The sequence below is a fragment of the Glandiceps talaboti genome, chromosome 13 (genome assembly GCF_964340395.1).
Source record: "Glandiceps talaboti chromosome 13, keGlaTala1.1, whole genome shotgun sequence".
NCBI lineage: Eukaryota > Metazoa > Hemichordata > Enteropneusta > Spengelidae > Glandiceps > Glandiceps talaboti.
In genome coordinates, this window is record NC_135561.1 from 6,137,180 (window position 1) to 6,154,929 (window position 17,750).

Genomic DNA, 17,750 nt, shown 5'->3' on the forward strand with positions numbered 1-17,750 from the left:
TACACATGATATGGTCAGTGGACACATTCTATTCCATAACAGAGAATACTATACATATATGAATCGTTCTGCTTGTGTGTGATATACTACACACACACACACACACACACACACACACACACACACACACACACACACAGACAGTCAGACATACATACATACATACATACATACATACATACATACATACATACACACATACGTACATACATACATACATACATACACACATACATACATACATACATACATACATACATGCATACATACATACATACATACATACATACATACATACATACATACACACACAAACACATACACACACACACACACACACACAAATAAAAAATGCACACACATCCGCGAATACACACATACACAAACATGCACACACAGATACACAAATAACACACTAACTATTCCAATTCCACTTACCATCATAACAAACTAATGTAGGGGCTGGGATATCATTACGACGGGACGCTGGGACACTACGGATACCGAAATCAATAGGACGATCTCTTTTGTAAAATGTAAATCCACCACCAACCCGAACTGGTCTTTCATGATGAAAACTGAAGAAAAGAGAAAATGAACATGATAAGTAAAACCAATAATGGTAGTCATATCATATATTTAGTTTACCTATATAAATAAACATATATAGTATTTTGTTCTTTGCTAGATTTGGGTCCAAATGCCAAAGTTTAAGGTTGCACGCACGCTGAGTACAGTTTGGAAGCTGTTGGAGGATCCTCCCATGGTTTTGGTGAGGATTCCAAGCCGCACACTTAGAAGATATTAACCATTTCTTATTGGTAGTAGCACACATCAAATTTTACATGGTAGATATTGCGGCTACCAGAACATCGATGTTCATGATTCTAACTTTTTGTATATGACATACCGTTCTACCGACGACTTTTTATTCAAGATGCCCCGACCGGCCACCCCTATATTAGCCCGTGTGTCCATCTCGCTCGAGAAAGTTTGACTCGGACTGCTATCAGTTGATATTCTCTCAATAAAGACAAGCGACAAGTGGAACGGTACAAGCGTCAAGAGTTGGTTTAATATTTCTGACATTTGTACCTTGTGTCACCCCCACACACACTGTTGTCTAGTACAATTGATGCTTTTCAAAACGTGTCGTTATGAAACAGACCCCGAGATCGCCAACTGACTTAGTCAAACAAATCATTTCATTTTTGTTAGATCAACTAAGTGAACCAGACAAACAAAGGAAAATAGACGAACAATTGAGATATTCAGAAATCGTACAGACGAGATTTTGACATTTCTGTGTGTCCAGGATTATAATAGTACGTTATTGACTTATTCTAAACACAATGATGTTAGTCGCAACTATACTCGTTCCTTCACCCCATTCCCAGCCTTCTTTCTAAGACTCTCCTGAACAAATTTAGACTTCCATTTTGATAATTTCTTGTTCCTACGGTATCCCTAAATTTAGAACACAACTCACAAAACTTGCCTATTCCTTTGTTTCCTGTCTAAAATAATGCTGAGATTTGCAAAATGTTTCTAGAAAAAAAGGCGGGGAAAAAGTTTTGTACTATTTGGAGGATAGATACAAGATGACGTATACTTACTGTGGTACGTGACTCAATGCACATGCGTAACACAGTCCAGGTGGAAGATTAATATCGCCATCATCGGTTGTCCAGTTATCAATAGTTGGTGTTGGGTGTTCATGCGAAGGGTCGACAAATGCACGACAACCATAACAAAATTCGGGTACAACATATTGTTTGTCTCGTATTTCAACTGCAGTTACAAATTTAGGGTGTAACATAGCATTGTCAACGAACGGCAAATACACTTTGGGTTGTGGTAGTCTGCCTATTGACTTCAAGTCCATCGATGGGTACGGATACAATGTCGGGTATGACGTCACTGTTTGTAAATAACTGAAAACAAAACAAAAAGGAAACGAAGTGAAATACCCGTGTAATATCACAGACAACTATAAGCCTTGTTAGTTGTCTGCGGTAATATATAGACGACCCATAATTGGCTTTAAGGAGCAAATAGCCGAAGATTATCACATGCCTTGGTTACGAAACTATGTTCTTTATGCATACTTTCTATGGTAACAGTGAACGATAACAAGAAATTGCTAGCCATGTTACAGTTGGTGTTTTAGCAATGACATATATGACTGGACGGCGGTAAAGCGCGGTGTTGGTCATGACGTCCACGGACGGAGTCAATGAACTACATAATAGCTTCTTGTGTAAACCTACACCCCTACTGAAAGTATATAAATGACGATTTTTTAAATAATTATATATAACAATATACCTTATTAGAGTATTGATGTATATAAGTCGTGATATATGACAGCATATAATGATATGTCTGAATATTTAAGAAGCAAATCATAAAACTAAATTAATTCAAAATAAATATGCTGGGTCCTTACACTTTAAACATTTTTCTTTTCCAATAAAAATATTATAATTTTGCACAAAGCATTTACAAGATAAGTACACGGGGATATTGTGAGTTTCTGGAAGTCAAACTACGATATCACAACAAAAAACAACTCCGTCAGAAATTGGTTGGGAGGGTTTGAACGTCTGGGATTGGCGTCAATGACACTACACGAGTTACCCGTGTAGTGTCATTGACGAGTTAAGAATACTACACATTCGCTCCAATCTAATAACATATATCGAATAGATCTGTCGGCATGTGGGTTAAACGTTATTGCCACGGTTTGAGTAATATATATAATCAGAGATACCAGAATGATAACAGGTATTTTTCATACACGATACATAAACGATGTTCTGTGTATATGTGATATACAAATTACGCAAGTCATGCTGAAGTGTATTTCAAGTAAGCTTTTATCACACGGTCAATGTTATCAATTATTTCAAGTTAAACCTTGTTGATATTCCCGGTCGAGTTGTACATCTTTTCGTCCACGGATATCAGAAAGCCTCGATTTAAGAGAACAACTTCTCACAGAAATGGTTCGGAAAAAAAGCAGGTAGACTTACCCGGTGTTTTGGTTGGTAGTTGGATGTAGGTTTGCACTTATACCTATTATCTTGAGTTTATCAAGAGCCGCCATATTGGCTTTCAGAAGTAACCTACTTGTTCAAAGTCATAAAATCCGAAGAAATTGAAGTTAACCGTGTTTGCTACTTTCAAATTTCACCTGTTCCTGTTACGCGATGAGATGACTTTGGTTTTTACAGTTTTCTATTTAGTGAACGCGTGATGTATTAATGATTCGATCAATTCTCAAAACATTCCAGCGAACTAGATACTGTTTAAATTTACACACCGCCATGACAATGTCGGAAGAAAACAAACCAGTAAGCTAAAAATGTCAACTTCATTTGCGTAGTTTGTTTCAAATCCGACATGCTACGTAGCAATAAAAAGACAAATTTGTAACGCGAGAGTCTCGGAGTCACGCCACGTGACAAAAGTCTTTTGAATTTTTCGATCTGAATTTTTTTCAACTAAGACGACACGAAACATTAGCTAAGAATAGAAACAAGAGAAACGGTCCGCTTCGACGAACAAACAAACATTTATTTTTATTTCACAGTATGCATCGGTCTGTATGGGCTTTCTGTCCGATGATGTTTTCAGGCAACGTTTGCAGGTAACGGTTACTTAATACAACACACATAGACGGTCTATGGTTGGTGTGCGCAATGTTGTTGATATCTTCACGTTTGGCGGAAACGTTACCATTTTCAAACGGAAATACAGCAAGGGTGTCGGGGTTTTTTTGACACAACAGTACAACGTCCAATAACCACCATGCCAGGTGTACTGGTGAAACATTAATATTAGTGATTAAAATCAAAAGATAATTGCTATTTTTTGGAAAATATTATTCAGGTAGAAATGTATTTAAAAAAAATATTTTACAACTTTAATAGGTATTATTCATTTTTCCTTCTTCACATTTTACATTCTAGTTTTCAATCAATGAAAATCATATACAAATGTACATCGCCCTATAAGTTTACTCATTCAGTGGCCCTCGCGGTTGGCGTTGAAACGTCGGCATGTCGTAAATTAAATCGCGCAGTGATATTTTGCAATGAAATGAAGAAATACTACCTACCCTTCTGTAAGTGGAGGAAAGTATGTATGACCATCCGACGTTGATATATTTGCTGGTGCCTGAAACAGATGGAAATGACACAGTCAAGAACAGTTTTGTTTTTGTAATATCGCCCTCTAGTGGTGGATATTACCTTTCACACTTTTGGGGAATGCAGATGTTGCCATTACATGTGCAAGCATATGGTTCCAAAATTCTTTCAAAATTGAATGGTAATAGAATGCACATGTTACATTACATATAATGAAATATAACAACATAACGTAGCATAACATAACATAACAACATAACATAACATATCATAACATAACATAACATAACATATGACGTATATTATTGGATAAGCATATCTCAAACATGTCAATTTAATGTTGCAAAGAGTCTCGATGTCATCCTTATCAACGACGAAAATCGTAAAATTAGCGGAAATGTTTTGACATTCAATTTGCTTACAATGGACTCCGATATTGGTCATATATCATTGTATAATGTATAACTCTTTGGACGACTTAGCTTCAATTACATTATTTAAAGTCTCATTTTGGTAAATTGGCTCCAATTACAGACCAAAATAAAACTGTCGATTCCTACTGAATATTTTAGACGAGAAAACATCCACTAATTGGCCAACTAATTAGTTCTCGTTGTGTTATCAAGGATTTAATGATCTTCCTGCTTACGTCACAAGATATTTATATGTGTGAGACCACCCGTTGTATCTGTAGAATACCATCACATCATGTATTAAACATCCAAAAACGTAGCCTATTTTAACGGTGTTGTTGTGTTCAACTCCGTTATAGCTTTAATATTCCGAGTAATACAACATCGCCATCACTGTTAACATGCTACCTAAGACGGGTGTCACAAGACTCAGAAATGTGTTGTCGCAGCAATAATATATAAGAAATGGGTAGCTGGCTACAACCAACCCCATTGTCACTATCGTCATAAACGTCAATAATTTACGGTAAAGTTAAAAAACGCGCCATAATATTCTGCGAAAGAGGGAAAATTGTTCGTGTTTACGAGAGTGTACTTTCATGTACAGGACGAACATCCGTTTTGTTGCCATATCATATTTCATATCCCTACATATATATCAGCTAGGCGAGGAAACGATTGTACATTTTTTGGGCCACAACGATGCACTTTTGTTATCCAACAATTTCGGAACCAATATAATTGTTACGGGTTCTGAAATTTAGACTCAAAGAGAAAAAAAAATATTTTACTGGTGAAAATGAAATAATTTTATGAAGATACTACTCTTTATCTAGACTATACGCATAGACTATTATCCACGGGCTAAAATGAGTAGTGACTGTAAATAAATAAATAAATAAATAAATAAATAAATAAATAAATAAGTAGATAGACAGATAATAATAAATAAATGAATAATTCATTAACCAATTCATCATTTTTGCCCATAAATTGTTACTGTTTTCAAAAATCAGCATCTATGATAGAGCCGACAAGACGATAAGATGGGTCTTGATGACGTACCGTAACGTCAGCACCGGAAACAAATAACTAGACAACAAATCTCAACTGATTTCAGTTTGCTACTGGTTGACAATATTGGTAAAAGGAAACTGGAGACAATGGTATTTGTAATGTGTTTGTTGCTCTAAATCACGTACCACGGTGGATGTGTGAACGTTTGGGTATATCACTGATTCAAACGTGACGTCAAGGATTAGTTTATTAAATATTAAGTGTTATCACATATAATCACCACTGTGTTCCAAACACACACTTCTGTCACTGTTCGTTTAGTACATTCCTACGTGGCAAGTCTTACATCAACAACGCATGATATTAGTTCCACTAGCCAATAAACACACATAATGTGTACGCCATGGAATTTCATTCATTTCATATGTAGAGCGACGAAATACCCTCTGATCAAAATTCATCGGTGCGATTATTGCACAATTCATTTACTTGTTGTTTTCTCTCAAAATAAAATGAATGTCCATCTGTATTCTAACTTATTGTCATGCCCTGCCATGCCACTTATCGCAATCGAGTCTCATATCATTTGTGTCAGCAAATTTGAAGTCAGCACAAAATCTCCTCTATGGAACCAATTTCACGGTAAATTATGAAATGATAACGCCTGAGTAACTCAAAATAAATTTCTCCTTACAAAGTGTTCTGAGGTTGAACCCACTTCTTAAATGGAGTTTGGCTGGTCTGCATTTGCGAAATCACAGTGTGTTACACGACTGATTAGTTTCGTAATTTATCAATCTGCAGTGCAACGCAGTCATGTGAAAAAAAATTCCAAAAGAAGATAATTGATGCTTAGGCTAGACCTAATGTCTCCAGGGGGAGTTGTTTGCGAACTTTACGGCAGGCAATACAAGCTTTAAGAATATGACCCGAAGAACAAAACACTCTTCTACGAGTACTAGTAATTCCTTCGGCTGTTTTGGTAAAATTGTAGGGGAAAGGTCATGCTTGCAGAAGGACAATACATGCTCAAGGCGAGACACGGTACACTGCCAAGGCCCCCTTCAGTCACCATGTTTTGCGATTGAACTATATACACCTTGTACATACAGGTACACTTGTCTATTGTTCAAACTCTGCTTTGTACACAGATTATGCCGTAATAGCCTAGTCCTGGCACGGTGTTCAGTTACCAAAACACCGAGTCTTCGGTATATTAAACTTAAGACCCCTCTCACGATCGCAAGGGGATCAAAATAAAATCAGCTGTGGTGGTGACACAGTTTGAAACGTGAATAACGGTGTATGTTGTTCGCAGTGCAGATCTAACAAAACGAACAGAATTGAATAAAACTTTGTGTACAATGGATGAATTTTTCACAAGCTAATGTTTTTGTTGTCATGTATGTTAAAGATGGACGCTATAAAAAGAATCTCGGAACAAAGCACAGTACAGGGTTTGGTGATAGCTGTGGACAGCGAACAACGGTGCTATGCATATTTTATCTTTCACAATGACTACTTAGAAATAAATCAGTAAATACTTATAATCAAGTACTATTTTAACGATCAATACTGCTTATCTACTTTACTCTTGACTTGTGGCGTTTCAATTGTCTAGTAAAACACTAGACTGGTGGTTGCCCCTGGTTCCACCAGTTGAAACAAAACGACTGTACTGCACACGGTTTCAAGCTTACACCAACGACAAGGAATCATATCGTTTGCAATAAACAACAATGTTTCACAAAATATCCATTCTTATTTTGCATTTAGACTTTCTTGAGATGAAGCTCTTGCATTTCTATTCAAAATTAAACCGTAATACTGTAAAAAGTTTGAAAAGAGATAATTTTCGTTGGCTGAAAAAACGTTAGCTCAATATTGGTATTGAGAACACAGGGAGATTGGCGATTACTCACTGCATGCATAACTGCGGACAATCAAAATGTAATTGAAATTATGTTAATATGCATATCTATGTATGAATCAGTCACTTATAAGTATCTACAGCAAGCCATTGACCCCTTGCATCAAGGTTAACTGTTTGGTGTCCTAAATATTGATTGAATACCTCTAAAGGTATTTGTTGCCCAAAGTCAACGTGTTCACTTCGCGTATGTATTCTAACTTTTTTTTGCCCACGGCTTCACCCACTTGTCAAATACCTGTTGTCAAAAGACCGCTATTTTACAGTAAGGTGCAGTCTGTAACAACATCATGACAAAGCGATTACATACAAGACCTTACACCGTGTTGTTATGCACGGACTTAAAGACAGCGTCCCTAGCAACCATTAAAGAAACTCGTTTTCTTTGTTCACTGTGGCGTTGATACTTTGCCGTAGTCTATGCTTGATCGAACTCTTGTAACAGGTTGTCTTTTCAATTGCATTTTCTCAGCAGGCTTCGATATTTTATCGAACCGGTTTGTGAAAGCCGTGTGACCTTTCACCTTTTCATTCTCCGTGAATGACTGTGTGGTAGTGTTCGCACGTACAGAGACCAATTCTACACACATAAGCAATAAAAGTACTGTTCTATATAAAATTTACGACGGCCAGTTGAGGTATGAGACAACCTACGCATGCACAATGATAAAGCACGCCCAGTTCACCTTCTCAAGGAACCCCCATTCTTTTTCAACATGTCCGACATGTTGAGGGCAGAGCGCATCGTAATTAACTTTAGCTAGATGTGGTTGATATCAATGATAGAATAATCAAATCAGGATATTCAGAACTGATCAATTTAACGACCAAACGTTATGTCTGCTATCGTCTACCTATATTAAAAAACTCTTTGTAATCAGTGAATAGTGTCTAGGAATGGTCTAAGAAACAAAACACAAGATTATAATAAATAGAGTGACCATATACGTGCTGAGTCACTATTTATGTATGTATGTATGTATGTATGTATGTATGTATGTATGTATGTATGTATGTATGTATGTATGTATGTATGTATGTATGTATGTATTTATGTATGTATGCACGTATGTATGTATGTATGTACGGATGGATGGATGGATGTAGACCACCAAATGACCAAAAAATTCATTTCAAACACTGTATACCGAAATCATTATATACATCCAGTATTTGAGTAAATAAAACTAGTATATTTTTCTCTGCAGGTAAGCATTAAAGCATCCCCCGTCACTAACAGCCTTATTAGATGGAATCCACTCTCTAATCTCAGACTAGTCAAAATAGACAATCAAATGATCACGTTAATCACTTACTTGTTTCACAGACAATCTTTTCCCTGTCTGTATTTTTTTCAAAGTAGAGCTGTCCATTTTACGAACTCTCCCTACAAACACTATAAGCTGATTAGACTCTGTCTTTTGACAGTCAAATAAAATAGTCCAGATTTCTGAATTGTTCTATACTCCAGAGTTATCTTAATTAAATCTAGGCCACAATTCAACCACGATTACCTATCAAACTGATTGCAGTCTCCTTATTGCATGATAATGTATGGAAAGAATCAACATTCAAAGCTTAAAATTCCTGTCGGCTTTGTTTTCTTCTTCGATGAAAGAACATTAATATACGTCGACTAATACCAAAAACGTGAGCGTCTTTTCCTACAAAATCCTTCTTTTATTAAATATTTCGCTTTGTGTTTTGGAGACGTGGTAATCATTGATTGATAAACAGTAAATGAGAATGGTGTATTGTTGATTGGTAATATTTTATGGGGCAGCTTGACACAACATACATTTAACACCAAGGATGTCGCAGTGATATTACGTCAAACGTTTGAAATTCGAATAAATCATTTTATGAAACCTGACAAATTTGAAGGACCATCATGCAAAACGTACATCATTGATATACTCTGCAAGGTCCATTATTTGATTCACGGATTAGTTGTTTCTGATAAAGCTGAAATTATGCCAGGTTCTAACATACATCTTTTGAAACCAAGGTTGGTAGCTATAGATGCATGTCAGTAGGGGGGCAGTTACTTATTTATTTGTCGATTTATTATTTATCTATTTACACTAGCTATGTATAATGTAGATGACAACTGGAATGCTGCAGTGGGTGGGCTATTATTTATTCACATAACTATTAGTAGGCAGATATCTGGTTTCAAATTGCAAGTATTTTTTTTCCACGATTCACTTTTTTATTTATAACTTAGGTTAGTGGATGGGCAAGTGTATGTATATATATATATATATATATATATATATATATATATATATATATATATATATATATATATATATATATATATATATATATATATATATATATATATATATATATACTTTTGGTAGTACTGGAACTCTTTCTTGGTTGTAACTCGGAGTTTCACGCATAGTGCGATCATCAGACAATATATATATATATATATATATATATATATATATATATATATATATATATATATATTTATATATCATAGTTTCGTGGTTACTTGGGGAGCTATTAAACTTGGTAGTTATAACAGACGGTAGGATTTTTATGCAATGTATCTTCGAAACTGAGTAATATGTTGAATTGGATAATTTGTGATAAACAGTAATAATATTCAAAAAAGATAGTTGCTCTCAGATATTATGAAAGTTTTATATTTTCATGGTCATTGTTTACAGCGATATTTCTGACATGTCTTTTAAGATATACAGTTTTGGATAAGTGGGGAGAACTCGGTGGGTGGGGAGTGTCAGGTTCCCGGGGTCAAATTATCATAACCAAAAATAAAACTTATACCGTGTCAATTGAAACAAGCATCTGGCTTGACACAAATGTAGACATTGCTACATTTCCCGTTTTGGGTGAAATATTAATAAAATATCTGGGCAGATCATCACAAACCCATTTTACAATGTAACAATCTGTAAAAAATAATGTAAAAATAACGGCATAACATGCAAAGAACATGTTAGTACGATTCTTGTTGATCCAGATGATAAAATTTAGCAATGTTGGTCAGAAGTTTAACACACTGAGGCAACAGAATGTAGCAATATTGGCTAGATTTATGATACATTGTAGCAATGTGATTGTATAGTAAGATTTTTGTTGAGCCAGACAATCATAGTAAAATGTAGCAATGTTAATTAGATCTTTTGTTGAGCCAGACGATAAAATGGAGTAACACTAATAACATTCTTGTCGAGCCAAATGACGCCCTGTCTCAGGTAACACGATTTTAATTGTAATTTCCATCTTGGGCTAAACATTCAATGCGTGAAATAGGTCTATTTGTCTGCGCTGTCCACAGGTGTCGGTTGTTATAGTTATCGGATGTCTCTGTTTGATATCACCTTAGAATGCAGTGCGAAAATATTGACATAAATACCGACAGGTATAACATTTCTCAATTCATTTGACAAACAGATCAATATGTGTGTATATATACATTCGATGAAAGCCATGAAATAAAGACATTTATATATTACGATCGATGGACACGAATCTAGTTTTAAGCTGGCGTCTTTGTATTAATGAATATACATCTAGACAGGATACTAATGGATTAATCTGGTTCGTGTTTTAGAAAAATATATGTATCTAACCATCTGATGGAAATATTAACAGTTTCACGATTGGACTATTAATTGTAAGTTGTTAAATTTGAAGCAGTGAATGATTTTGTTCTCATAGAGATATCTCAATGTCGCCAAGTTATGTGACCATTTGTATGCCGCAGTGTTTTGGTAAAGTTTGGAAAGACAGACGTAAAACAGAAGTAAGGGAGGAGGGGGGACGGGTTCAAAGCTGACGTAGATTTCCAATACTTTGCACCATAACTCCGTTGGGGCATTGGACTCTGGTAAAACACCATAGGAACTAACTAAAGGTAGATTTATCTTGTATGAACCATCCATCACAAAACACTGTCTTTGTATGTAGCTGTGTTGGGAGACCCATCATCAAATCTTTGGTTTAAAATAAAGTCAAATTTCTAACTGTCTCTTGCTTCTTTATCTCTGATATTTCTTTTATATTTTGTTGCCTTTCACTTCGTTTCTTTGTGTTTGTTATTCGCTCTTGTGTATCAGTGTTCGTGTATTTCTTGGACTATTTGTAACTTAAGATTATCTAAGAACAAATGATCATTTCTTTTTTCCTTAGTGTGGCGTTTACGAATTGAAAACACGCTAATTGCTGTCCAATTTTTTATATTCATCCTTACAATACCACTGAATGTAAAATCGTAAATATTGTACAATTGACAGCATAATAACAATGTCTTTGAAGGACTTGTATAATTTGGTCGAGGTTATATGGTATAGTTACATTGTTCCCTGCTACATTGCTACAAGTTTTTTTCCGAGGTTACATTGATTTTGAGTTAAAAATTTACAGTTTCCGGTTACTCGTGGTCATTGAAGGTTTACTGTAATTCTTGATGACCTTATACATACTACGGATAGCATAGGGAGACGATCTATATTGTCATAGAAACCGCATCGAACTGACCGGTTCTCGACAATGGATTCTCTAATTAGTCAAGGAACACCATAAACACATGTCGGATGGCAATATATCATTGGACGTGTTTAGGTACAACGTGTGACATATTATTGTTATTTTGATGGATATACCAACTTTTAACATCATCACCGTACGATCGAAGGTGCCCTCTAGTGTCATGTCATTGTATTTACAAGTAATAAGTATGGATACAATCATATGAAGTATTCTGAAAACGTACAGCTGAATTGGCTGGAATCGACAACCATTAGCTATGTTGTACAATTACGCACGGTGACGAGTTGTTTGTAAATTTGAAACTATGTTCCGGAACGACTGTTAACACTGCAATACAAGCCTCTTAATTGGATGACATGAGACCTCAAGAATACCTGTAGTTTCTAAGTGTTTTGATAAACTTTTGTCTTAATTCTTGGTGTGGGGTTTGGGGGTTATTTCACATGTACACGGGTCTCGTTTTAAATATTTGTCAGTTTAAAGATTAAAAGATCAATTTGAGGCTAGGCAAGCAGCTTGGTTTCAAACAGGCGATGCGTGCAAGCAGCCCTATCTGGCTATATATATTCTGTGATATTTGTAACAACAGGGACGGGTTTACATAGGAGTTTTCTATCAATATACATGTACGACTATTGGAATAAGTCAGTTCATGTAAGCCTTACATGGAAATTACATATACATAATTTTACCGAACACATTCAGATGCAACTCAATAATTGAAAAAAAAACCCACAACCAATATTTAGTTTTCTTTATAGCTAGAGAAAGCTAAATTCCAATCTATATCTAATTCACCATTTTCATGCTCTAGTAACTTCAGATAATGTTCAACAGAATGCATGGTGGCAATTTGTCTAAAATATGTCTGACAGTTTCCGTACGACATGAATACAATTGATAATGTCTTTGCTAGGTACAGGTATACATTTGTTGAATTTCATTTTAATTTTATAGAGTGTATTCTTTACATTACATCGCGTGCTTAAAACGATGGCTTCTTTTCATCGTAACATATGCATTGAATAACTTTATAAGAAAATGTCATCCTCACGTCTTTGCATATATAGTGGCGATTCTATTGAATCACCAGTACTGAGCTGACGCTGTCATTGTGGATTACGGGCCGTTACCATGGAAATGCGACGAAGCGTGAGACCTGGAATAATTACTTAACCGCTAGGTTCTCCATAAATTGAATATACCTGCGGGATAGTATCAACAACAGCAACAGCTTTGTTGGCTCCGACAGGCATTTCAATTAACCGTTTTTAATCATTCTAATGAACACCTTCAGAGTAAATGGTTTTTTTCTATGCACTCTGTCGAGTAATTTAACCATTACAGTCCCGAGTTAATTGTATATTTAATTATAAAGTTCCAAACCTACAACAGTTCAGATCATTGATATTTAGCTTATCCAGTATTAAAAGGTTGGAAGTCATACGAGACAAATTGGAAACTCAGTATCGTCTTGGAAACGGCATCACCATGACAACGGTTTTTCCCAAAATCATAGTAATTTAGGTATAGCCTACTGTCAATATGTACGTGTGAATATGAACCACCGTGAAGGTACCAAGTCAATTGATTCAGTTCCGATTTTCAATAAATATCAACCGTTTTCATCGATTAAAATTTATTACTGGCCATGTTCTATTCATAAATGTGATAGAAAACTCTTAAATATACGGAAACTGACAGCGCACATCGTGTGACCTGAAAATCAATTTAATTGTGTCATGAGAATATGTTTGATCCATGACGACGATAAAATAATATATGTATTTTGAAATACACAGGATATAACACGTATAACGAAATGTAAACACAGTTTATCCGTCTTTTGTATGTATGTATGTATGTATGTATGTATGTATGTATGTATGTATGTATGTATGTATGTATGTATGTATGTATGTATGTATGTATGTATGTATGTATGTGTGTGTGTATGTGTATGTATGTATGTATGTATGTATGTATGTATGTATGTATGTATGTATGTATGTATGTATGTATGTATGTATGTATGTATGTGTTTTGTTGTTGGTTTTTGTTTTTAAGGGGGGGGGGCTATATGTTTGCTACATATCCACCAAAATCAACACAATTCTACTTACTGCACTATAACCATCACACGTTATCGGTAGAACTCTAAGCCTAGTATTAGTCATATCACATAAACGATTCGGTCAACATATACGTTTACTAAACTAAACTGCTATTATGCCATCGAGTACTCTAACAAGGTGGAATAGAAGACGAAGGCACGTCATCAACTTTAGCCTTAAATAATGGATGTAGACTTAATCTAGGTAACTACTATCGATGGGAGCAATTCCCAGCACAAAAATAAAAAAAAAATAAAAAAAAATACTATTCGAGGTTTTATGCAAGTATTTTCAGGTTGTGTAGTTATCAACACAACAGACTTACAGGCTTTCAGATATCCTCGTTTGTTTAAGACCTCAGTGGCAACTATTATTATATATTGTAGCTATAATATTTTACCGTGTTTATTTACGTTCAAGGTCAAACACATCTGTCTACGCGATAGGGAATAATTATTTAATCAACTGCTCATTGTAGTTTTCCATGGCAAATAATTAACTGATAAATTACTGACAATACTGAGTTAGTATTATGATATAGGATAAATTGATAACGATCGGAGTTTTGAGAACCATGTTATTGTTAGTAGCAATGTTGTGAAGCAAAGACCAGCACCTAATTATTGCTACCGTTCTTTGGATTTCGTGGGTGCAAAACACATTTCAACAAGGATTGGCATTCGATGGCATTGTTATTATACAAAGGTTAGCTATTTATTTATTTCATGCAATAAAACTGCGTTACAGGGAAAACCACGAACATATTTGAGTAATATATTTTTCCTGCCAATATGTTTTTGTACATTGTGTTAGGGGCCGATAGCCTACAATTACACGAAATAAACACCAATATATATATACATATATATATATATATATATATATATATATATATATATATATATATATATATATATATATATATATATATATGTATATATATAAATATATATATACATACATTATATATAAATATATATATGTACATACATACATTATATATATATGTATATATAAATATATATATATATACATACATTATATATATAAATATATATATACATACATACATTACATATATATATATATATGTATATATATATATATATATATATATATATATATATATATATATATATATATATATATATATATTTCTTTGGATTTTTCAATCAGTAAAAATCAAATCATACAACTTCATGCAATGCATGCCATGACGGAATGCATATATAGACATGTAACATCTAATCTGATGTAAAGGCATCACATTTCCAATAAACATTGGTTCCTATTCCCTCGTATCATCGCTTAGCATTCACATCTCGTCATATACTAGTCTAGTCTGTGTTAGAACTTTTCAAAGTAGTCGCGATTGATGGCGCCGATCGTTCTTTCTTACATGTACATTAATACACCTTTGACACTGACAAGAAATGACAGGCCATAACGACAGGAAATTTTATATATACTGCACTGAAAGAGAGACTGCTTCATAAGCTTTGCAAGGAAATTTAGAATTTCCTGAACGTCACAGCGATTTGTAAGAATTAAAACAATCTGATGAGGGAATAAAATATTATTAAGTCAGATACAAGCCTGGACTGTCTCAGGTTCGATGTATAACACATTTGATGAGTCAGTCGTCATGGTAACGACTTAGCGCAACGACATTGTTCATTTTTCATCTTGTTGATTTAATTTGCATATTATTGAAAGTGATGAGACGATGGTAATCTTTCCTATCAAACCCAACATATTTTGCTCTTTCACTTGGATTGGATTACTCTACATTTCACGCTTTCGGCGAGTGTCAACCCCGTGATGCAAATACTACATGTAATATGTTTTCGAGGCGAAATTCAATAAGATAAAAGATATACGGTCAGAACTAGGTTCAGCACGATACCTCGTCACTTTTACATTTTGTAGATATTCGTGAACGCATCATTACCATTCTCTTCCAAATGATCTACTTCGGTCGCCATGACAACACGCTAATGTGCTTTATGTGTATAGATGGATGGAAAGATGGAAACGCTGATGTAGATTGCCATCACCACCATCGATTCAGTAGATCTAACAGAGTAGCCATTTTGTTTTGTTGCTGGATAACCTCACGACTAGCTAGAACTCTCTGCAGCTGCATTGACTACATGGAACCCAGGCTAATGCACCAACACTAACACGACAGACATAAACGATAAAGTTCTCATCTGTCTAGTTTGGCAATATTGATTCTCCGTTGCGTTCTCGTTTGTTTGTTTGTTTATTTATTTATTACAAATATAACGGGATCCATGTGCACTGACTAGACGTTCCAGCTTACATGTAACTACTGAATTTCATTTCACTATTAAAGAACAAAAGTTTCTCGTTTTGTGATCAATAACTTTCCCATACGAGTTTCTCGGAAACTTCAATAGTAGTTGTATTATTTAATTCAGCATGAATGAGTCTTTAATCTAAGTAATCAATTTTCTTCTTATTGTCTATTTTTTTTAATGATGAAAATGATGCCATTTATAGTGTTTTGGGGAGAACTAGTCTGGAATCCACGCATTTGTAGTCACATTTGGTTATGTGAACTTGTTGAACGAATTGGGTACCAGATTGACTAGATGGGCGGCGATTCCTAGAACGTGGACAGGAGAATGAAAATGGTTTCTTTCTGTAGAAATCTAAACGCAGAAAAAATATCTTCATGCTCATTAAGTACCAAAAAAATTAAAGCTTTCAGGTGCAAAACTAATGTTGTTAGGCTTAGAACGAACTGAACAGTTGTGAGTATACGATACCACTTACTAGTAATATTATCTCCACATACTGCTAGATAGAAATCTCAGTGTCTACAAACACTTGTCACTAGCAGAGAACTTTGTCACCAGTTTGAAAAAAGTTATTCTTGGTTAAATTTACTCGTGGTCTTATTCTGAGAAGCTTAGCTCAACCGTGTCAATACAGCCAATTCAGTTAAAAATAGAAGTCGATATTATGCTGTAAATAGGTTTGCGGGTATTGTTGTCGAGTAGGAATCCTCTATTCAATTCACACAACGACTCTACAAACACAACTTTCTAGTTGTGAAAGTACTCAAGGTGAAAAGCCCAAAGTGCCCAAATAGTACAACGATTTAAATACGACAGAAGCAGTAACAGAGTTAGAGCAAATGCTGACAAATCTGGGTTGCTGTTTTTCAACAACGCGAAATCGCGTTTGCTATTAGGGCTTCGTAGCAACCCTTCAAGAATTTCCTTTTGACCGTGTCACACGAGTATAAAATTGGCGTCAGATTCAGATTCAGATTCAGCTAGCGTCATATTGAGCGTCAGACAGCGTCAGATCCGAAGAAACCCGACGGACTCAATCAAACCTAAAATAATACTGTTGAGACTACAGGGAAAGATTCTGCTTTACAGCCTTTTGATGGAAGTTGGAATGTCTCTGCTTGCACAATTTTTATTTGGAAAAAATATGTGAAATAGAGTTGAAATACTTGCAACCAAGACATTAATAGCCCCAAGTTCAGCCACTGTATGTTACTTGGTTGATACGTTTTGCCAATAATGTACACGGTGTCAGTAAAAGCTAAGTT

General features: G+C 35.0%; 1 protein-coding gene across 4 annotated transcripts in view; it reads right to left on the bottom strand.

The window, feature by feature from the left end:
• Positions 1 to 17,750, bottom strand: part of LOC144444494 (uncharacterized) — a 48,979-nt gene that overhangs the window by 25,158 nt on the left and 6,071 nt on the right. For all 4 annotated transcript variants that reach the window (XM_078133928.1, XM_078133927.1, XM_078133926.1 and 1 more), the window contains 3 exons: positions 4,124 to 4,182; positions 1,617 to 1,934; positions 439 to 578 (listed from right to left, as the gene is read on the bottom strand). In XM_078133928.1, coding sequence (XP_077990054.1) covers positions 439 to 578; positions 1,617 to 1,934; positions 4,124 to 4,182 — 517 coding nt within the window. The remainder of the gene's footprint in view (positions 1 to 438; positions 579 to 1,616; positions 1,935 to 4,123; positions 4,183 to 17,750) is intronic.